Below are 20,367 nucleotides of genomic sequence, written 5' to 3'. Positions count from 1 at the left end.
TACGACGAGTCCGAACACGAGCAATCTGTCATGTCACAGCTATCGAAAGAGAAATCGTCCTGGACTGTGTCAACCTTGTCCACGGTGTTCGATTTCATGTCGCCAGTAGCGGGCAACAGCTTGCCCTTAAAATCAAACGTAGCAGGTTCACGAGTAGAGGCCGAACCGCTGCCCTGTGTTTTCGCTTCTTGAATAGCGGTCTCCGGCAGTGGCAAATCCAAGAAATTGTGGACAACACCTATCATGCAGCTTTCCACGCTGTCCGCGACATTGCGTTTGTGAGGGTAAAATATCCCGGAGACAGCGTGGTTGAGTTTTTTCTTCACGATATCCATCGCGTTCTGATCGACTGAGTTATGTTTGCTTCCAGGCGCCGCGTTCGCTTTCGTACGCTTTTTCTTCGAAAGGGATTTTGTGGCGGCCTTCGTAACCGTCATAATGTCACAATCAAAATTTGCGTCCTTATCAACAGTTGCTGTCAGCTTGACGCCGTGGTATTCGTCCGATTTTGACTTGGCCGTGTTAACGTCTGAATCTTTCAGATTACTGGCGATGCCAGATCGATTATTGTTTGATGAATTTTCTCTTCCTGGGTTCCTTTGCACTTTAGAATCCTGCTTCATGTCATTTCCACTATGCAGGTTAGCGTTTTGAGACTGAGATTTCGATTCAATCTGCTTTTTCGCTGAAAATAGAGCTTTGGAGACTGGATTTTTAGCGTTGACTTGCGGTTCACATTGTTCCTTTTGCGTCGTTGCTGAGTTTTTCTTACCAGCTTGTGTGCCGATGTCAATGCCATCATTGACAGTTGCATTATTTCGAGCTTCATATAGGTTATGTTCAATACGATGCTTTTCCCAGTGTTTACGCTGACAATCCTTCCCGCAGTATATTCGGAAGATCGGCTCCCATATCTTAACGCCGACGTACACGCAACGGGCGCACGCCAAAAAAGTCCGTCCTTGAGTTTCATGCTTTTGGCACATAGAGCACCGGTTCACGGACGGTAGCTTCTGATACGGCTTGTTCATGCCATAGTTGGACAAAGGGGACCGATTCAAAAGTAAGTCGGTGGATTTCATGATACCCGCCGATGTCGAATTTAGATACCAGTAAATCTAAAGAAAGACAAGACAATTTAGCGGTTCCAGCAGAGCGGTCTTAATGAAAGAAAAGTCTAAAGGAAAAACTCGGTCTTACTCGAGGCTAGTCATTCTAAGCCTGAGAATAGTTGGCAGCATGCAGGCTGAAAATGGATTAAAGAATTTTTGTTCACGAGAAATGCTTAATTATGATAACAGCAAATGTAGCACCCAGCACGGTCAATCACTATATGAACATGGCGAGACATGAAAGAGCATTGTAGGTGTAAAAATAAATCAATTTTTCGGGTGAGACTTGTAGGCCTACCAACTCTAAATGTATTTCTCGACACTAGGTCCATTACCTCATGGGAGAATTGAAAAAATATCCTAAAACCTAAATTGAATCAGCAATTCAGCATAATAAATCAGTGAGGCGGCAAAAGGAGTGATTAACAAACATATATTTCAAACTGCAATCAAAGCCCTCGCTGTTGCACATACCATAACCTCGGCACAGTCACCTTCAAGTGGTAGCAGCTCTTTGTCAAGATCACACTTCAAATTGCAGGAATTAGGAGTTGCGTCAAGAAAATTAGAGTTAGGCTATCCATTCAAAGCACATTTCATGGCAGGTCACAGGAAAGCGCGATGGAGAAGTCACTGAACCCATTGTCAATTTTAAAACCGGCAAGTTGCAATCGCACAGAGTATGATTGATAATTTTTCAGGTACATTATCTGCGAATACGGTGCAAAATTGCAAATCGGAAGCTAGATGAAAATTTCAAAGTATTCATGACATTGCATGTCAAAAAGACTAGGCTACAAATTCAAGCTAACCAACACCTTTTCTGTTACTTGCGCCACTGCGGCCCAGCTCAGATTGATACAAAATGCAGAAACACAAAAATATCAATTCACTAATATTCTAAAAGCTTTATGTACAGATGATATTAAATCAGCGTCAACGAAACGGGGAAATGATTGGCGATCATCAAAAAACTTGAGGATTAAGGATAAATTACCGGAAGTTCAACAGAAAAGTCAAAAAAGAAGAGGAATGCCACGATGTGTCAAACCTCAGCTCGCAACCGCGATAGACATATCTTGCTAGAACATCGTGTCATCTAAGTTGTCTGTTTTTCTATCAGCAACGCCAAAACTTGGAGCACCGTGTCATTTTCCTCAGCGAAATTGCGAATGGGTATTCGACCACGCCTCACCAAGCTAACCGCCGACCGACTTTCAAAGCACAGACCAAACCTTGAGAACTTCGCAATTACTTCGACTTGAACATTTTTTTGGCTCTCTTCTGCAATTTCCTCTCCTTCACAGTGTCCTTTCTTGCTTGAATGTTCCTGGCGCGTTTGTCCTGTTTGCGCTTTATCTTTTCTTCAACCTTGTCGACGCGCTCCTTCCATTTCTTGGCGTGCTGCTTCTTGATGGTCTGCTGCTTTTTCAGCGATTTCTTCAACAGCTCGGGATCGTCTTTCACTTTCACGCCTTCCGCCTTCTGCAGTGCCTTTTCCCAGCCGTTCTTCTTGACGATCGCGTCCGCTTTTTCCGGTTCGTTCTCTTTCAAGGCTTCCAAGCGCTGCTTTTTGTTTTCAGCTTGAGCTAAAAGAGTTTTTAGATTTTTCTTCTTTTGCAACTTGTTCTTTTTATCCTTGGACTGCACTTCGAGGCCGAAATCTAATTTGCTGAACGCCGCCCGTTCGCTTTTACCGGTTTTGGCCTTGGACTGCACGGCAGGCTCGGGCTTTGGTCGCTGCCCTGGTTTACCGGCAGTTTCGGCCGCTAGTGACCCTGTTTTGAAGGCCTGCTCATGTTGCAACTTAGCCTTAGCCTTCATTTTCAACTTAGCCTTCTCCTTCTTTCTTTTAGCGCGCGTCTTCTCAATCTCTTCGGGCGTTTTATTTTTAGGCCGTCTCTGTTCTTGAATCGCGGAGATTTTGTCTTTGAGTCGCTTTTGCAGCTGTGTTAAAGAGTCTGTCAGTTCGCCAGGACCTTTCGCGCGACCTTTTGAAGTAGCCTCATCTGTGTTTTTGCTGTTGTCAGTTATCCTGGCGCTGGTAGTCTTCATGAAGCTCGGATTTAGTTTAGCTTTTTTAGCAGCATTTTGCGACACTTTTCCAGCGTCGCCGCCCTTTTTGTTTTGCAGTTTTCTTTTCTTTCCCTTACCTTTCCCGTGTGTGGTGGAATAGTTCTGCTGAAAGTAGGATTGCGGCGGGATCATGTCGAGAACCGACTTCAAATATTCATTCAAAGAATGCAGGTCCATCGCTTGCGGAAGCATGCCAATGTTATGACGTGAAATGCAATGAAAACAGTGAAATGCAATCTCTATTTGAAGTATCTGGAAAATAGAGAGTCCCCGTCAACCAATGCAGTAGGTCATTCGATCTATTGAATATCTTTCAGACACACAAAAACAAAGTTTTTGAATGCAAGTCATTGAATATTTGATCTCAGCTAATATAAGTAACAGAATAAGGTGATGTTTTGAAATAGACTGATCAGAATTATCTCCCTGCAAACATATTGGACGAGTTATCATGGCAGTGAACTTTGAAAACTATCAGAGTACGTTTGCTGAATTGAAAATGAGAATAGGTAAAATTCAATCATAAATTAAATTGCTTCAGACTAGCTGCAAATTTTTGAGTTATCTATTCGTTTGATTTTAATTCGTCAAAGCACCGAATTACTGATAGGTGGAACGCTTGCATAATGAGATCAGCATTCAATAAGTGACCATGGCCCCAGAGATGTTGTAACTAATGAGGATTTAGTGAAGGATTCGGCTCAGAAAATGACAACAAAACAGGCTACCTTAATTTGCACATTTGCGCACGTCTTATCGCGCATCAAAACATCAATCGAGTCACAACATAAACAATGACGTAAAATGCCATAAACAATGACGCAAAACAAATCGGCTGATTTCATGTGGCTATAAAGTTCTCAATGCAAACATATATGGGCCGTCATAATTTGAACTAATTTCCTGCTGACGACACACAGCGTGATGCCTAAATAGTGCTTTGTAAAATAGTTTTGTACCTCACTAATCAATCAAAACAAATACCACAAAACTGAACACACTAAACGCAATCCGAGTCACGAAATGAACAAGCGAAAAGTACTACATTTCATGAAGCAGTTCGCAAACTTCAACTGAAGAAGAGTCAAATATATGTTGATAACTTCTTTAGAAATCTACGATTGGAATGGAAGTAAATTGCACCGAGAAAAATATCCATGAAGTAGAATATCACCAAAAAAAGCAAACTTTAAATATCATAAAACCAAAAATATTCTTCTTCAACGACAATGCTCCAAGTCGTTCAGTCCACCTTCTTCTTATCTGGAATTTTTTCAGTGTAGGCGGAATATACAAATGCAATTAGTAAACCGTGCAGTATTATCAAAGCGACCACCGCCGACGGAACACTGCTATCACTTTCCGAAAAGTTCAAGTGTGACTGAAAAAAATTGTTGGCGAAATAGTAAGATGAAATCGGGACAAATCCTATTATCATCGAGTAGATTAGCACTTTCACGACTGCAGACGGCGCGATCGGACTTTGGTTTTGATTCTTTTCGATTTGGCTTTGTATCTTCTTGTTGATGTAGTCATTGTGCAACTTTTGACTTCGCTGCATCGTCACAAGTTCTATTACCTAGTTCTATCGAAAAGATATCAATCTAGAAAGATAGGAATAAGATCAGACAATAACGTATTGTAGTTATATAAAAATGATTCTTATAGGACTACGGCAACATAATTGTCGCATCTCCCTGCAGAGACCGGGTGTGTTTATTTCCAATTAATAAAAATGTCAGTTGTTGATGCGATGATACTGGGAAATTCACTTTTTATGGTTAAAATATGTCTTCTAATGAGATTATTATTGCAAACAGCAACAGAATTGAATGATTTAAATGAAAATACAATCACAGTCAACTTTCCCGGTAACAAAACGATGGCTTTATACTTAAAGGAAATAGTAGGCTAATAGTCTTTCAGTTTTCTTCATTAAAACTCTTAAGCATCAGGGGCAGATCTCTGCAGGAAGTGCTTTCCAAGCTTCAATACAAATTAATCAATTCAGATAGGCACAAGTACAAGCAATCTTCTCATCACATCCTATACCAACTATGAGTAAATATCCTTATGAAATAGAACAGCACGTAACTCACACACAAAAAAAGAAGGATGCCAAAATATTTAAAAAACTGACAATGCAAGATCTCAAAAAAGTCGGCGAACGCGAGGCTAGCACAAATTTGCAACGTCTGCAAATCAAGATAGAGCTTGTTGAGGCAGGCACTTCGTCAATAAGTACCCGTACGGACGAAAGGGGCAGTGACTAAATCTAGAGCACTCTTCACAATTCATTTGTAGATAGATAAATGCATGGCGAAAGGTTGACATGGAACTTCGTATCAGCTTTGCATGATAACTCTAAATATGCTTGGTCGACATTAAAAGCTTGTTTTGTTTCGGAATAATGGAAGAAAACTGAACCGGTCAAAGGTGTTCAAACTTGATTCCAGCCGAAAGCAAGTAATATGAGCCCGCTCATACTGATGTGGACCGAATTAGTTCATAGTTGAACATTGCATCATGCTTATTGCATGCATTATGGACATAAAAACTCTGTGTCATTATATTCTAAAAAAAATGAGCAGATAGAAGTTGGCAAATTCGGGTTACTGTGGTATAAAACACCCATGTCCATTTGGTCGCGTATTAAGATCATCATATTTCTTAAAATCGAAACAGTGTTACATCGAAGTTCAAGCATTGCGTACTTGAGATATTGCACATATCATATTCAGTACCCCCAAAAACCAGGCTATCGTCCAACGTTACAGAACATGACATGAACTTGCCAATACTCGGCAAAACGATCCCAGAAAGACAAAATTGAACTATCTACTGAAGTTAAATGCCCATTCCCCCGCAATAATAGTTATTATACCCTACTTCTGAAATAATTCGAATTTATATTTCTGAAATATCAATATTTCATGGCAGATTGTCTTGTTGCCAATTAAACACGCCAAGTGTACCAAAATACATTGGAGACAAATTTGGATTCCATCAGCAAGAAATTCTCAGACAATCAGAACTTTCATCATCGCAGGTTCAGAAAAAGGACAGTACCAAAGTACTGTTAGTTTACCCAGGAACAGTACACATGCTTATATACATTCAAGACCATTTGTTTAGGAGATTCAGATTTGAAATACTTCAAGCAGGCTCAGTAGTACAGCTTTTCACAGCACCATGAATGAACAGGAACTTTGAAAATGGCACAATCCAAAATTCATCCAAGTCCGAGCAACAAGTTATTCATGAAATTGAGAAGCGCAACAATTTTGAAATGCATCCTTTAGTTTAGAATTTGACAAAATACATTGAAATCAACCATTACCTAACGTTAGCAGGATCATAGAGTGCAAGAGTAGAAACCAGTAGCGATGACCATGCGGTCGGGCAGTTGAAATGACATAGCCTTACGTTGATACGCTGAAAAATGATCATATAGAAAGCCATTTCCAACGTATCACGGATACAGATCACAGTACATTACCTGTATACAAGGGGGCAACAAGTCAGCAAAAATGGTTCCAGACTTGCAACTTAATAATAACAACAACCGAATGTCGCAAAAGTACCATGTTCTACCTCTTACTTGCAGCAACAGCATGAAAACTGAGATATAACGATCTTGCTCTACACAGAACACATGGTTTGCAAATAGAAGTATGCCAAATGCACTATTCCATTAACAAGAATCTAATTTTATGTAATACCTTTACCAATTTGAAAAACAAAATCTTCGCATAGTCAAATGACAGAACTTCAGATGACATATCATCAATTGGAATGTCAATATCAATGATACCAGTGCAGCCAGGCATACCGGCTGTAATCTGGATAGTGAAATAGTTGGATGACCTTTTTTTATGGAAATGGCAAAGGTCATTGTTACATCAAAGGACAAATGGAAAAAACTGAGTCACAGGCACAGAATTGGACATGGCATAATTCATTGGCAAATCATGATAATCACACAGAGCTAAATTTATGAACAAAGATAGCAAAATGTAGCAAACACGCGAAATCTTAAAACGAGCCATACTGCAAGTCTATCTACAAGCACGGAAACTGAGAGAGAAGTGCCGGGTCAACCAAGACGTTCAGGACATGGAGAATACTATTTATACTTGGATCGTGTATTTTGATTCGACATACCATGATACACAATAAAATGGATACAAACACCCCACGCCACAATACAGAACAACCCGGGGCTATCACGTACTACACCGTAAAAAATTACCATTCCAATTCAGATAAAAGAAGTAAAAAGGTACAAAACTATTCTATAGCAACGTAATCGGCAGGAAATCACGCACTTGTTTGAAAACCTGATAAAACTTCCAGTTGCCGGAATGGTAAAAAAGCTAGTTTCTTCCTTAAAACGATCTTGATTTCATTAGCAAGCGGCCTGCATCTCGCCATAAAGATTATATCCACGCTGCCTCTATTTTACCGCCGTCCATGATGAGAAAGCGACTGTAACCCTGGCGCCACATTATTCGCAGACACCGGACTCTGCCTTTGCGGCCCGACTAATCCCCGATGATTGTGCCCGCCCTGAAACAGGGGCGGAAACCGATTCTGCATTCCGTGGTGCGACTGAAACATGACATGATTGCCGATATTGTTGTGAGGGTAAGAAGGTGAAGAACTGCCGTGGTGATGGGACTGCGGTCCGTGCCTCATTTGCTGCGACATGGCATTGCCGTGTGCATTCGGTAAAGGCGGTGATTGGGGCTTGTAGTGGGCCGGGTATAGCTGGTATTCGGCAAGCAAAGGTATGTGATCTGATGGGATGCTCGGGTGGGGGCATCCTAATATGTTGTTCTCAACAAACCAACTTGGATCAATCCCGGCCAAAACATTCAAGTTACGCAGCTGGTTACGGGTGTAGAAGATATAATCGATGATACCCTTGAATTCAAACGTGTTGTTCGAGTATTCCAGACAGCCCTGCTCAGTGTCATCGTAGGTAGAATTGAGTTTAAACGGATGGGTCATGATAGTTGGATCAGCTTGCCCGCTTTCTTTGAGACACTGCCGGAAATTAGCCAGGGTCTTTGTGTACTTCAGGTCGCGGAAGTCTTCGTGAGTCGTAGAAACTTTTCCCGTCGTAAGATACTCCACGACACCCGAATGAGGCAGAGAATTGAGATCACCGCACACTATCATAGGTAAAGCGTTCATTCCTTGGTTCGGAATCGACTTTGGCATCGGAAACTCTTGCATTGAGCTGTCGCAGATCTTCTTGAGCTCATGGCAAAACATGATTGTCTGGATTAGCTTCACGTCGCTGAATTCTGGATCCCAATGCATGTGAGCGTTCGCAGCTAAGAGATATTGCGGTTCCGACGGTAATGACATCTGCTCGTACAATCCTTCTCTAGTCTGAAGAAGAACAGCTATGCCAATGTTATCCTTGGTGGTGACTCTATTTAGCATATGCTCGGACCCTTCATTATTCTCCATCGCAATTTGATTGAATTCAATCAGGTGTTCTCTTGCCAGTGCAAACTTCGAAGTCTTCCAGAATATAGCGCAGCCGTCCACATGTTGCTTATCATCTTCGATCATGTGCTTTGCACGAGATTTAGGACTGAACACACCCTCATATCCTTGCGCTTTCAGCTCGGGCACAAAAAAATTAGCGTATTCGCAAGTCTCGACTTCCTGCAGAGAGATGATGTCGGCGCTGTGGTGCACAAGATCGGTGTAGATGATTTTTCGTCTATACTCCCAGTTCAACGCCCAAGGCGGACAGTACCCATACATTTGCCGGGTGGCGTATTTATCACAAAGGATATTGTACGACATCACCGAGAACACTGCCATCGTAGACCCAGTGTCTTCTGGATCGTTAACCTTCACCCACATTCTATCTGGCATGTCAGGAGTGGTCGACACCAAGTTATCCAGAAAGTAGGTTAGCAAACGTGCGGTACCTTTATTGTACATGGACATGATGTCAGGCGACAGCGGGTTGCCTATCAAGCCAAGGCATTGAAGCTGAAACAACTTTCCCAATTCGTACGGCAATGTTCGAAGACAATTATTGCTCAGATGCAGCTCCCGTAGATTATACAAATCACCAAGCTCGGCAGGTAGACTTCGTAATTTGTTGGACGACAGGTCCAGCAAATACAAATTCTTCAGGAAAGACACCTCTGACGGTAACCTCTGCAGTTGATTGTCGTTCAGATACAGACGGGTCAAATGCGAGAGTCTCCATATCGTAGGGGAGAGATTTTTCACGCACCCCTTGATGTCGAGCTCCTCCCAATGGGATTTCTTACCGTTTCTGACCTCTTCCGGACTCATGATCGTATAATTTCGGCGGGTTTTGCTCTTATCAGCATCGCCGTGCATCGATCTATAAAGCATTCAAACTTTCTGCCGAGTTTTCTCAGCAACTTATTGTCAATAAATGCAAAAATCTGAATCAGAAAACAACGATATCTCATTAATACTGAAAATAATGAAGAATGGTGGAGAAATCATAACACAGGATACAGAACCATGTCATTTCAGTGACATCCAGAGAAATAGGGCTAAAAGCTATAGGAGTGTCCACACAGTCTAACTTTACGTGGAGTTAACAATTAGCTCGGTGCACTCTTACGACAGATCTTCCTAATTGTGTGGTTAAAATGCCTGAACAGAACACATACTTGTTTTAAGTACTTTCTTTCATAATGATGTTGGGCTGTAAAATAGATCTATGCAACCACATTCATCAATCTATGTGAACAGTCAACCCGCACGACTGATTCACTTTCATTTCAGTGCAGATAGATGGAGTCTAATTCTAGCTATACTATCATAAAATTGAATTCTTTTAGTAAAAAACCAATGAAGAGAGATTGCCTATGTGATATATAGGCTGTGACCAATCAGTCAAATCCCTCTCCCGTGAACTGTATTTGTGGGTCGGAATTTTGAAAGCGCAATGAGAATGCTAACACAACCCGAAATGACCAACCTATCCATTATTATCATCTATAATTCATACAGCTGCTAAGGTAGCCTAATGAATAAGAATGACGAACGAAAGTTTGTTTATTCACAGTAACTGTGTTTCATTATAGCAATATACAGTAGCCTAAAATTTTAATTATTGTGAATGTATACATAAGGGCACTACAAATCTCCACAAATTTTATCAGCAGCCCAAGTATGACATTTGGCTCATGTACAATGGGTTGACCAGATTAATCGATTTTCAAAAATGCTATAAGCCTACAGACGCTACAGTGTATTACAATAGTTTCTGGTAATGAATGATTTTTGGCTAATGTCAAATGTCAAAAGAAATGCTAATATATAAGCAATGATGGGGTTGAGTTGACTTGCATTGCTAATTAATGGCATCATCCAACCAAGTTTCGCAAATAAATCTAGTACAGTAACTATAGCTTATTTACAAAAGCAGAGATGTATTACATCGTCAAATAATCATGCAGTGGAGCAGTGACAGTAGAAAAGCTTAATTTGTAAAACGTTGAAACTTTTGTAACAATACGGTAATTGCTATACCAGAAATCTCAGTATCTATATTTTTTCAAGATCAATTCAACAATGGATACATGATAGCGCCTGCCACCTGGTGTGTCAAAGATCACATAATTTAGCCTTACTAACTAACTTCAAAAAGCAGCAGCAACTATATAGTATATACATTATCAGACACAATAGTGATGGTATCAGTGCCCTAGAATTAATGAGGATGGTCCCGATTTGATACGGTATTGTATATTCTGGAATCTCGGTACATTTCGCCTGATGTAACAGGTGAGCAGCGATGATTCTCATCAAGTCAATGTAATTTAATGAAAAAAATTATTATAAAATAAAACATTGTGAGCACAGGACAGAGGACACCGATTCCACACAGGAATCACGTACTCGACTTGACATGTGGTTGCTGAATGGCCGTAATCGCAAATGAGATCCAAGAAGTTTAATTGATGAATGGTCAATTTGTACCACTCATTATTTTAGTCATAGATTGACTTACGTCTTCAAGTTAGCGTTACATCCACTTCAGTATTCAGTTCATGGAATCTCGTTATCCTGACATTATGACAGAACTGACAAGGATATGTGTCATTCACATTAAAATATTACCGATAATAAAACCAAAGAGGCATGAAGCGATGGGGTGTGTCCCATGTTTCGGTTCAAAGAGTCGTTAACAAGCAACTAATACAGACTAATATAGCACTAATTTCAGTAGACGCCAGCATGATATCAAATAACACACGAAACGAACACGACAAAAGCAATCGAGTGAAGCAAACTGTACATCGTGATTGCTAAATGTGTTGTACTGCATGCACCAAATGTATCAGCCTTTATTTATAATCGGGCATTCGTGATGAATGCATCCGCAGTCGCATAAAGATACTCAACTTTCCAGTGTTACTAAACGCATTATTGTTATCGTGCATTATTAGTTTATTGAACTAGATTCTATACGATGATTATAAATTTTCACAAATTGGTCCAGACAATGCACCAGTAATGGACGGACTGACGGAATGATATTGTCAGGTCCAAGTCCAGTACTGAAACTGTCTAATTTAGTCCTAGTTTATCCTGATTCAAAATTATTTTCATAAATCCACATTCCAACTCCAGCCTTCTCCAATTTTCCTATATCTCTATTCCAAGTCCCGTGATTAAATAACAGAATAACATCTTCCAAAAATGATTGAAGTTTATGTAATATAAACCGGGTCTGAAATATGCGATATGTGCACTTCCTAAGCATACCTAGATTGTACGGTAATTTTCATTTTGTTACAGAGGAACGAGACAGCAAATCGAAACCAGTAAAGCGGCCTATTAATACCTCACTCATCACAATGCACAAGCGATATAGCGAACAATAAATTCACCTGGGTGGCATGGCACAAGTCACAATCCCATAAACTTGCTATGTGTATAATTTGTATATAGGCTATATGCTGTGACGGTAGAGTTAAATGAGGTATTATTGTCTCTGTAATTAGAACTCAGACGAGTAGTTGTCCTGGCGTAGGCTGCACTCTGTCTGTACTTAACTGAGAGATAGAACGTCCTCTTCGACCGCTGCCGTCTCGTGAACTCTTCAGACGAATATATTGTTCAACACAGTCTATTTATTGTACGTAATTTCAGTAGGTTTAGCATGAAGTCTCCTCGAATTTGCTATCGCACGAGTTTATAAATGGTCGATATTATCGTAATAGGAAATTACGTCACTACGCATAAGGCGTGCGATACACTGTTGTGACACGCCTATGACACACCGTTACACCATCTCCACTTTGAGGGAGCGGACATGCAAATGAGCGGAAGTAATTAGAACGAAGGTGTCACAACAGTAATACGGTAGCCTAACGATACCACTTATTAAACAAGTCCATACGCCAAGACTACGAGAGAGATGAACAAGTTTTCTACAGCTTTTATAATATACAAGTTAGCCTATCAGACCACAATACAATCCAGCTTACTGAACAAGAGTTAGTAACCTAACACTACACCAAATCCACATTAACACACTAGAAATAGGTAGCCTAACAACTAACTACATTAAGCCAACACAAAAAAAATTTATACACAATACATCTCAGTAGGCTCTGCTCAAGTGTGATACACCAGCCACGTCTGAAAGGCTATCCAACATAAACAACAGTCCATGACCACTCATATATACAATGTGGTCGTTACATACAACAATTGTACTTCGCTAGTACAATTTAGGTCGGATAGAATCGACGTCTATCTCGACCAAAAACGCGTGTGCGGTGCTCCTCCGTTTACTCACCCGTGGCAGGGCGGTTGCCTGAATTCATCGGCGAAACAGGTCTTACGATGGCCGGGGGTTTCTTCTTTGGGGGCGGCGATTCTCGCGAAGCCTCTGTTGAATCGTGACGGGTCGGAACGGTATCAGGCATTCGATCGTGTACCAGTGAGGTCGGTACGATTTGATCCCCCTGCTTGACGTCCAGGGAGATTTGGGGCGCGAGCTGTGCACCATTGGTCGGTTCGCATACGGTATTTTCGTGGTGCAAAAGCGGCTGTTCGGTACCGATATCGACAGTATGACATCTGGTGCTTGCATCCGAGACATTCCCGTCATCCAGTTCCCCCGGCATATTCCCGTCCGTATCGATCGATTGCAATTCAATGTTATGATCAGAGTGGACGCCACGTGTTTCAACCGGAGCACCGCTTCCCGCGTTTTTCGAAACTCGCTGTCGCAACGTGTTCTCCGTTTCTGAAATAAACTTCAACACGGCAGTTCGTCTGTCATGAAAGGACTTACGCATTACAGCACGTTTCGAACAAAATAATTTACAAGTTAAATACAATCCCCAGATCATAGCGTTCAACAGACAAAAAATCAAAATGTATTGGACAATTGGGCTCGTTACACAAGCCAAGACGTACAAGATGCTGCCCCTAAAAGCTTCATAAACAACTTTAACAGGAAGTGAAGGGTCGGCCTCGACGTGATCGCCGATTGTACTACGATTAGCTAAGTGGGAGGCTGATAATTCACGCAATTTTTGAACTAACAACATGCTATGGGACATATGAGCCAACACGCTGTCATAATCCGTACCAAGTGAAGGGTCTATTTTACTGAAAATATCTAAAAATGTTTCAGTCAGATTCACCGGATGTGTCGATTCTATTACAGTATCTAAACCGTCATGCATTGAGAATTTTAACTCAGTAACCGACGCGTTCCGCGAAATTAATAAGCCATTTTGAAATTTGAAAAATGACTTCCCTACTTTAAAAATTTTAGTCGTGTTTTTCGAACCGAGATCTAATGTTACCGGACCTAAGTATGCCGTTCCATTGTCTACCAAGGTGGCCATTCGTGATAAGTTTTGGCCGAACCTTACAATCGGTCGCGCAGAAAGTCTACCGCCTGGCAAGAACAAACTCTCCTGTACTACGACAGTCTGTCTAAAACATTGTTCAGCCTGGATTACATCGCCGGCTTGACGAAACCGTGGACGACCCTTGGTCGGCGTCAAGTATAATGCGGCGTTCGTATTGAGCGGAATCAGTGACTTCTGGATTGCAAACATCTGTTGCTCAACGTTACATTCAAATGCGTTCAAATTGGACACAAGACTCCGGTACCGAAAATCAGATAGATCTTTTACCTCTTGTATAGTTGCAAGGAGTAGGCGCATGCTTGGAGTTGTACGATTAGAACTTGCGGCCGGCTGCCCAATCGATAATCTTCGCATATCTCCGTCCTTACAACGTTTCGGTACTACAAAGAAATCGTTGACGAGACATATGACCGGGGATTTCCTGATACATCTCGTGGTTTCCGATTGACACGATTTCCTTGACCTGAAACTCAGTCCCAATGTCGGCATCTCAATTCTTGTCACGTATGGGTAACGCTGTCCATAATGGATCACAACTCGTGAATTCTTCCCTATCAGCACTGTTGGGCAACGGTATCTAGTCAATGCACCAGAATCCCAAACTACTGTGGCCAATTGGTTTCGGCAATGCCCTTTATCGGGGGCACAAAGTGACAAATCAGTCTGGTCAGATCTCAAGGCTACGTTCAGAGTGTCATATACAATATCTACGTCATGATAAATCAAATTTCGCAGATACCCTTCGTCTGTCGTTGGCCATGTCCAATCTACGTGCAAGGAATTATTGGTAGCATACAAGCCTTCACCCATGTCCTCCAGATTCCCGTATTGTGACAATTTAGTAACGATGGCATGCTGACATTCCGCCAGTGGAATCTGGTAACGAACCTCCTCTGATACCTCTTGGCTGTAAGTACCAAAAAAGAAGTAATGAGATTTCCATTTTCGTTCCGTAACATAACACATCTGTCCACTAAAATGATGGAAGCGGTTACGCAAGGCATAAATATCAGCTGTGCATCTCTCTGAACGACTCACGGGGTTATTTACACACTCATCTGGCGGGGTAATTTCGATAAACTCAGAAACAGCATTCTTTGTACAAACTTCAATGTCCATCTTGATATCCGTGCTATTCACTGGGTTCGTTTGAATCAACGTCACGGATGACAGCACAATCGCCATACACAGAATTGACGGATACGCCATAATCCTTCAGCCACGTCGGTTTCTTGACAGCACGTCCTGATCTCGTTTTAACTGGAGTTACTATGTCGTGTCTGGAAGCAGAAATTGGCAGGTTATTACCTGTTACCTCCTGACTGAAAGGCGCACTCGCTGGTCTGTCATTGTCCGCATTTCCTGAAACTCCGGCGGGCACTGTATCCCCTGGCGGCTCAATACGATCTGAAGGAAATAGCTCGGCACAATCATTATGACCGAGGTGCTGTTTCACATCGACTGCGTCCTCCACATGTTGTTCTCCCTCACTCGGGGCACCATGTGACGGTAGAGTTAAATGAGGTATTATTGTCTCTGTAATTAGAACTCAGACGAGTAGTTGTCCTGGCGTAGGCTGCACTCTGTCTGTACTTAACTGAGAGATAGAACGTCCTCTTCGACCGCTGCCGTCTCGTGACCTCTTCAGACGAATATATTGTTCAACACAGTCTATTTATTGTACGTAATTTCAGTAGGTTTAGCATGAAGTCTCCTCGAATTTGCTATCGCACGAGTTTATAAATGGTCGATATTATCGTAATAGGAAATTACGTCACTACGCATAAGGCGTGCGATACACTGTTGTGACACGCCTATGACACACCGTTACAATGCTCAACGAGCACATAAATTAGCGTAGGCAAAAGAACAATGAAGACACTCAAATCACGAGATCTAGCAGAGCTACTACTCCTGCACTGACTTAAACGACTATAATTATGATGAATAATCAATAATAGGGGAATTCAATGTATTTCAAAGTAGGCCTTATTTCCGGGTTTCAAGCATAGGCTAGGGTTGCCATACGTCTGGAATTTCCCGGACATGTCCGGAATCTCACTGAAAAATCAGCGTCCGGGAAGAATTTTTAAAATATGCCTAAATGTCCGGAATTTTGAAGACTTGAAGCAGGCGCAAAAGTTTTTCGTAAATCAACATAAACAATATTATTTTCAAGCCGATTTATGTTTTCAAAATTGTTCTTCGTGCCGCGCGCGAATTAATGTAACGTATAATGATATTAATATCGGCTCCAGGCACCACACTCGCCAAAAATGCAATCAAAATAAATAAAAAATAACCATCATTTACTCAAATAAGTCTGATTGTAATCGCAATTATAAGCTAACGGTGTATTCCGAGAGTTGGTTAAGGCCGATTGGATGCTTCAATCACAAACAGTGGCTCCCAATCTTGGGGTCGTCCGCCACGATCTGGAGATCGCGATGATGTTGGACGTAATCAGCTTCCTAGGCCGTGAGTGAGTTTGGGCAAGCTGATTTTTTTAGTAATCAGCTTATCAAGTTTTGAGCTTTGCCACGGAACAATTTCAAGTGGGAAATGAGGTCGCGAGCATAAAAGGTTGGAAATCACCGGATATGAAACCTGTTGGTGCATTCTACAGTAGCCTAATATATCGAAGAATCAATACTATTGACAGAATTCATACTTGAAATTTAACAACTAAATGCATATAGTAAGTGCCCAACAAGTTACATCGACTACCATATGGTGGGCACAAGATCAGTGCTTTTGGGGCGGAAAGAGGGAGAGGGGGAGAAAAAAATGTTGTTTCGGACCTGATTAAACACATAAACAGATAGCCGGACCGACCTAACTGTATGGCAGAGCTGTCAAACACGATCCTGACAGGCCAGACACGGCCCGCCAGATGATTTCATCCGGCCCGTGGACGAATCTATGGCAAACCCTAGCAAGTAGCAATCACCAGAGCTTACATTACAGATGGCCAAATTCATGACCTATGTTCCTGTATAGTGTACACAGTCGATGGGCAATGTTTTGCTAGTGTGACGTCATATTGACGGTCAATGTGTTACACCTCATTTTAAAATCCGCTAGTGAGCGCTAAAGAGTGTCCGGAATTTGCTTCGCAAAAATATGGCAACCCTAGCATAGGCCTACTCCTGATAACTAGGCTAGCCGACATCATCATCATCATTGGTTTATTAGCAATTTCATCAGTTCAATACTCCACAAAATGTGATACAATGAAAAGATAGGAAGGTGTCGAAGCGACTTGGAGTAGTCTATGGAATCAGACACCCATCTTGGCCTAGGCAATGTAAAGAGGAGGCATGCACACTGTATGAAAAGTAAATAAGATGGTATAGAAAAAAGCAAGCAGCAAAAATGAGGGTGGCATGTCATGGAAGGCGAGATTGATAGGTCATCGTGGTCCGGTAATCTTGAGGATGGATAGTAATTGCTTCGGCAATCACCAATCACCATAATACTCCCGCAAAGTCGAAATACAAGCAATTGCTTGTATTTCGACTTTGCGGGAGTATTATGGTGACTGACAACCTCCAAACCTACTAACCGCAAGCAGATCTCATTCGATCTGGCTTCCTTCGATCAAAAGCAACCACTGCCAAACTGTGGCAACTTATACCGTTGATACAGCTATAATACAGCCGTGATACAGATGTGATACACCTGATTGCGGGAGAGTATGATAATATCCAACATTGTGTAATGTGTAGTTCACGCCATATTAGAACACGAATATGACTTCCTATGGCAATGATCACGAGTCTATATAAGCGCATGTTAAACTGACTCGAGACGAGATTCATGTAAACCTACTACTGCAAAACGTTTGAATAAACTGTGTACGGACAAATATATCGTACGAAGAACTATCACGACAGCACACCCGGGGGATAGTATCTCAGTTAAGTACCAGACAGCTTACAACCTAATATTGGACAGCTACTCTCTGAGTTGTACTTCACAGAGACAAATACTGTAATTACTGCAACTGGAATGTGGACATGCGCGTCGACTGTCGGATGGCCGGCGGGATACTGTTCCACACATCAGGTCCGGCATATTTGATGGAGCGATTATCTTTTCGGTCGATCATATGATATTTGGGCGACGTGGACGCGTGTGTGTTGTAGGCCTACTTGTGCGCTTTTGATTCCGAGGTAAAAAAAGTCATTGAAATATTCGGGGCAACGACCGCAGTGGAACTAATACATAAATTTGGCGATTTCTAGTTTCCGCATGTCTTCTATGTTTAGGACATCGAATCTCTTCAGCAGCGACTTGTTGGATGGACAACCAGGCCCCTGTGGGGCTCTAGCTATGATACGGAGTACCTTATGTTGTAGTTTGTGCATTGACTCAAGTGCAGTTTTATTGGCAGCCCCCCAACAAAGGATGCCATATTGTAACTTCGATTGGATTAAGGATTTAAAGAGTATCAGAAGAACCCAGGCTGGCATGAAGCGACCAACGCCGCACTTCGGTGATAATTTGGTGTCTAGGGACTGAATATGACTCTTCGAGAAAAATGTTACATCCCACATTTCGCTTCTCTGAGATATCATAATACTGTTCAGCCACTGATACGAGGGCATGTGAAGTTTAGTGTTTGTTTCGGAAGCCAAATTGTTGCGGGGAAATGACAGACGTTTTGGTGAGGAATGAGGATAGGCGGGAGAGGAGCAACTTTTCGAATATAACCCCGATGCACGGGAGAACGTATATCGGACGGTATAGTTCAGGGGCGGGCAACTTCTCCAAGTCGGCGGGCCGGATATAGGAAAATTAAGTACTTGGCGGGCCGGATTGCTGAATCGATACATTATTCGCCCATTTATCCACGTATACAAGGAAGAAATCGTATTTAATGAATGTATTTTAACGACAGCAATGCAATTTCAAAGCCATTTCTCGCCAATAATGACGAAGACAATGTGGATTTGAGAACAGCACTGTCATACAGCAGGGGTGGCCAATGTTTTTGCCAGTCACGGCCGCATTTCGACTACTCATGTAGCCTACGGCCGCATTCCAGGGAATAGTCGTAATGAGCTAGCAGGACGCCAAATACTCATGTTAAAGTGTCTATGTCTATTTCCGGCGAACTCCGTACTAATCTATTGAATCATGTAGGCTGTTCATAGTCGCGCTAAGCGCGAAAATTTTTTCAGATTCATTCATGAATTTCGTCATTAAAATTAGTAGTTCTACATATTATTTCTCATCCCATGTGATCAGATTCACCGGTAGAGTTGGTGGAGGGTCGGTCAGGGCATGCCATTTATTATTAGTCACTTTGTTGCATGCCGTTCTTTGCCTCCCGTCAGGATTGTCGATATAGTGAGGAGAACACGATTCCGAGTTGGTATTTCTATATGTGGCGCTTCTGTTCGCAACTGTACTGTGGGGCTCTGATTGCAAAGTGCGCAACTATATTAAAATCGAAAAATTAAGTCGCATTGAATCGCACGATGCGCGAAGAAACTTTCAAGAATAATTGAAATTTCTCAAGAAATCGGGAGTCAATTTGTAAATTCAAATTATGCGTCGACGGCCGCCAACACCTACTAATTAAATTACGTGTCTACGGCCGCACAAATTTGCTTCTACGGCCGCAGGTTGGCCACCCCTGTCGTACAGGCACCACCATGTCTGCTTCTCTCTGATCAATCAACACACGGTGCAATCCTTCATTAAGATTTCAAGGCGTTCAATAGGCCCGGTACCCCAAATTTACCAAGATATCAATGCATTAGGGTAAGTAGGTGACGAGATAGCGTGGTTGTTAAACTGTGCGGCCTGTCTATATCGATATTGAATTCATGCGGGCCGCGGCCTTGAAATTTGAAATTGGCCCGCGACCCGTTTTCAGTTGGCGACACCTGGCATAATCGGTGTCTTACAAAAGCCTAGAAGTGTGCGCCGTGCTACATGTCGGCGGTGACGGAATCAAAAATAAGAAATATCGGCCTGGTGTAAATGACCATTGTCGTCGACAAACACCATTATTACCACAAATGACATTAGGGTTTAGTACATCGTAAATGCCGATAATGCAAGTCTTCTCGCTTCGACGAACTTACGCGTAAGCTCCACCCTTACTCGCTGTACATACATATGTATAAAAACATACAATCACTAAAATGTATGTGAGCAAGTAGTGGGGAATCTCGCAAGACTGGAGCCGGCGGGCCACATTATCATGTAAGACGAAAAACTGTCCGCGGGCCGGACAAAATCCCTTCGCGGGC

The 20,367-nt window shown here is 42.0% G+C and overlaps 3 protein-coding genes across 8 annotated transcripts in view; 1 reads left to right on the top strand and 2 right to left on the bottom strand.

Annotated features, from left to right (window-relative positions):
- Positions 1-20,367, top strand: part of LOC145456510 (uncharacterized) — a 487,292-nt gene that overhangs the window by 355,393 nt on the left and 111,532 nt on the right. The gene's annotated exons all lie outside the window — the stretch shown is intronic.
- Positions 1-20,367, bottom strand: part of LOC145456513 (CCR4-NOT transcription complex subunit 6-like) — a 105,295-nt gene that overhangs the window by 59,483 nt on the left and 25,445 nt on the right. The window contains exon 2 of one of the 6 annotated variants that reach the window (XM_080334649.1): positions 1,118-4,792. The exons of 3 other annotated variants lie outside the window; for them this stretch is intronic. In XM_080334649.1, the coding sequence (XP_080190775.1) occupies positions 2,364-3,380 (1,017 nt within the window). In that variant the 5' untranslated portion in view covers positions 3,381-4,792 and the 3' untranslated portion in view covers positions 1,118-2,363. Of the gene's footprint in view, positions 1-1,117; positions 9,635-20,367 lie in introns of those variants that run through there. 2 more of the 6 variants (XM_080334647.1, XM_080334646.1) reach the window with 2 other exon arrangements.
- LOC145456512 (uncharacterized) lies at positions 12,321-15,583 on the bottom strand. The gene has a single exon (XM_080334645.1). It carries the CDS (start codon positions 15,308-15,310, stop codon positions 13,004-13,006), a length of 2,307 nt encoding a protein of 768 aa, XP_080190771.1. The 5' UTR covers positions 15,311-15,583; the 3' UTR covers positions 12,321-13,003.

The sequence above is a fragment of the Botryllus schlosseri genome, chromosome 14, assembly GCF_051294905.1.
Source record: "Botryllus schlosseri isolate E-star chromosome 14, Bs_hap1, whole genome shotgun sequence".
Classification (NCBI taxonomy): domain Eukaryota; kingdom Metazoa; phylum Chordata; class Ascidiacea; order Stolidobranchia; family Styelidae; genus Botryllus; species Botryllus schlosseri.
The sequence above is the reverse complement of the archived record's forward strand: the minus strand, read 5'-3'. Positions and strand labels throughout refer to the sequence as shown.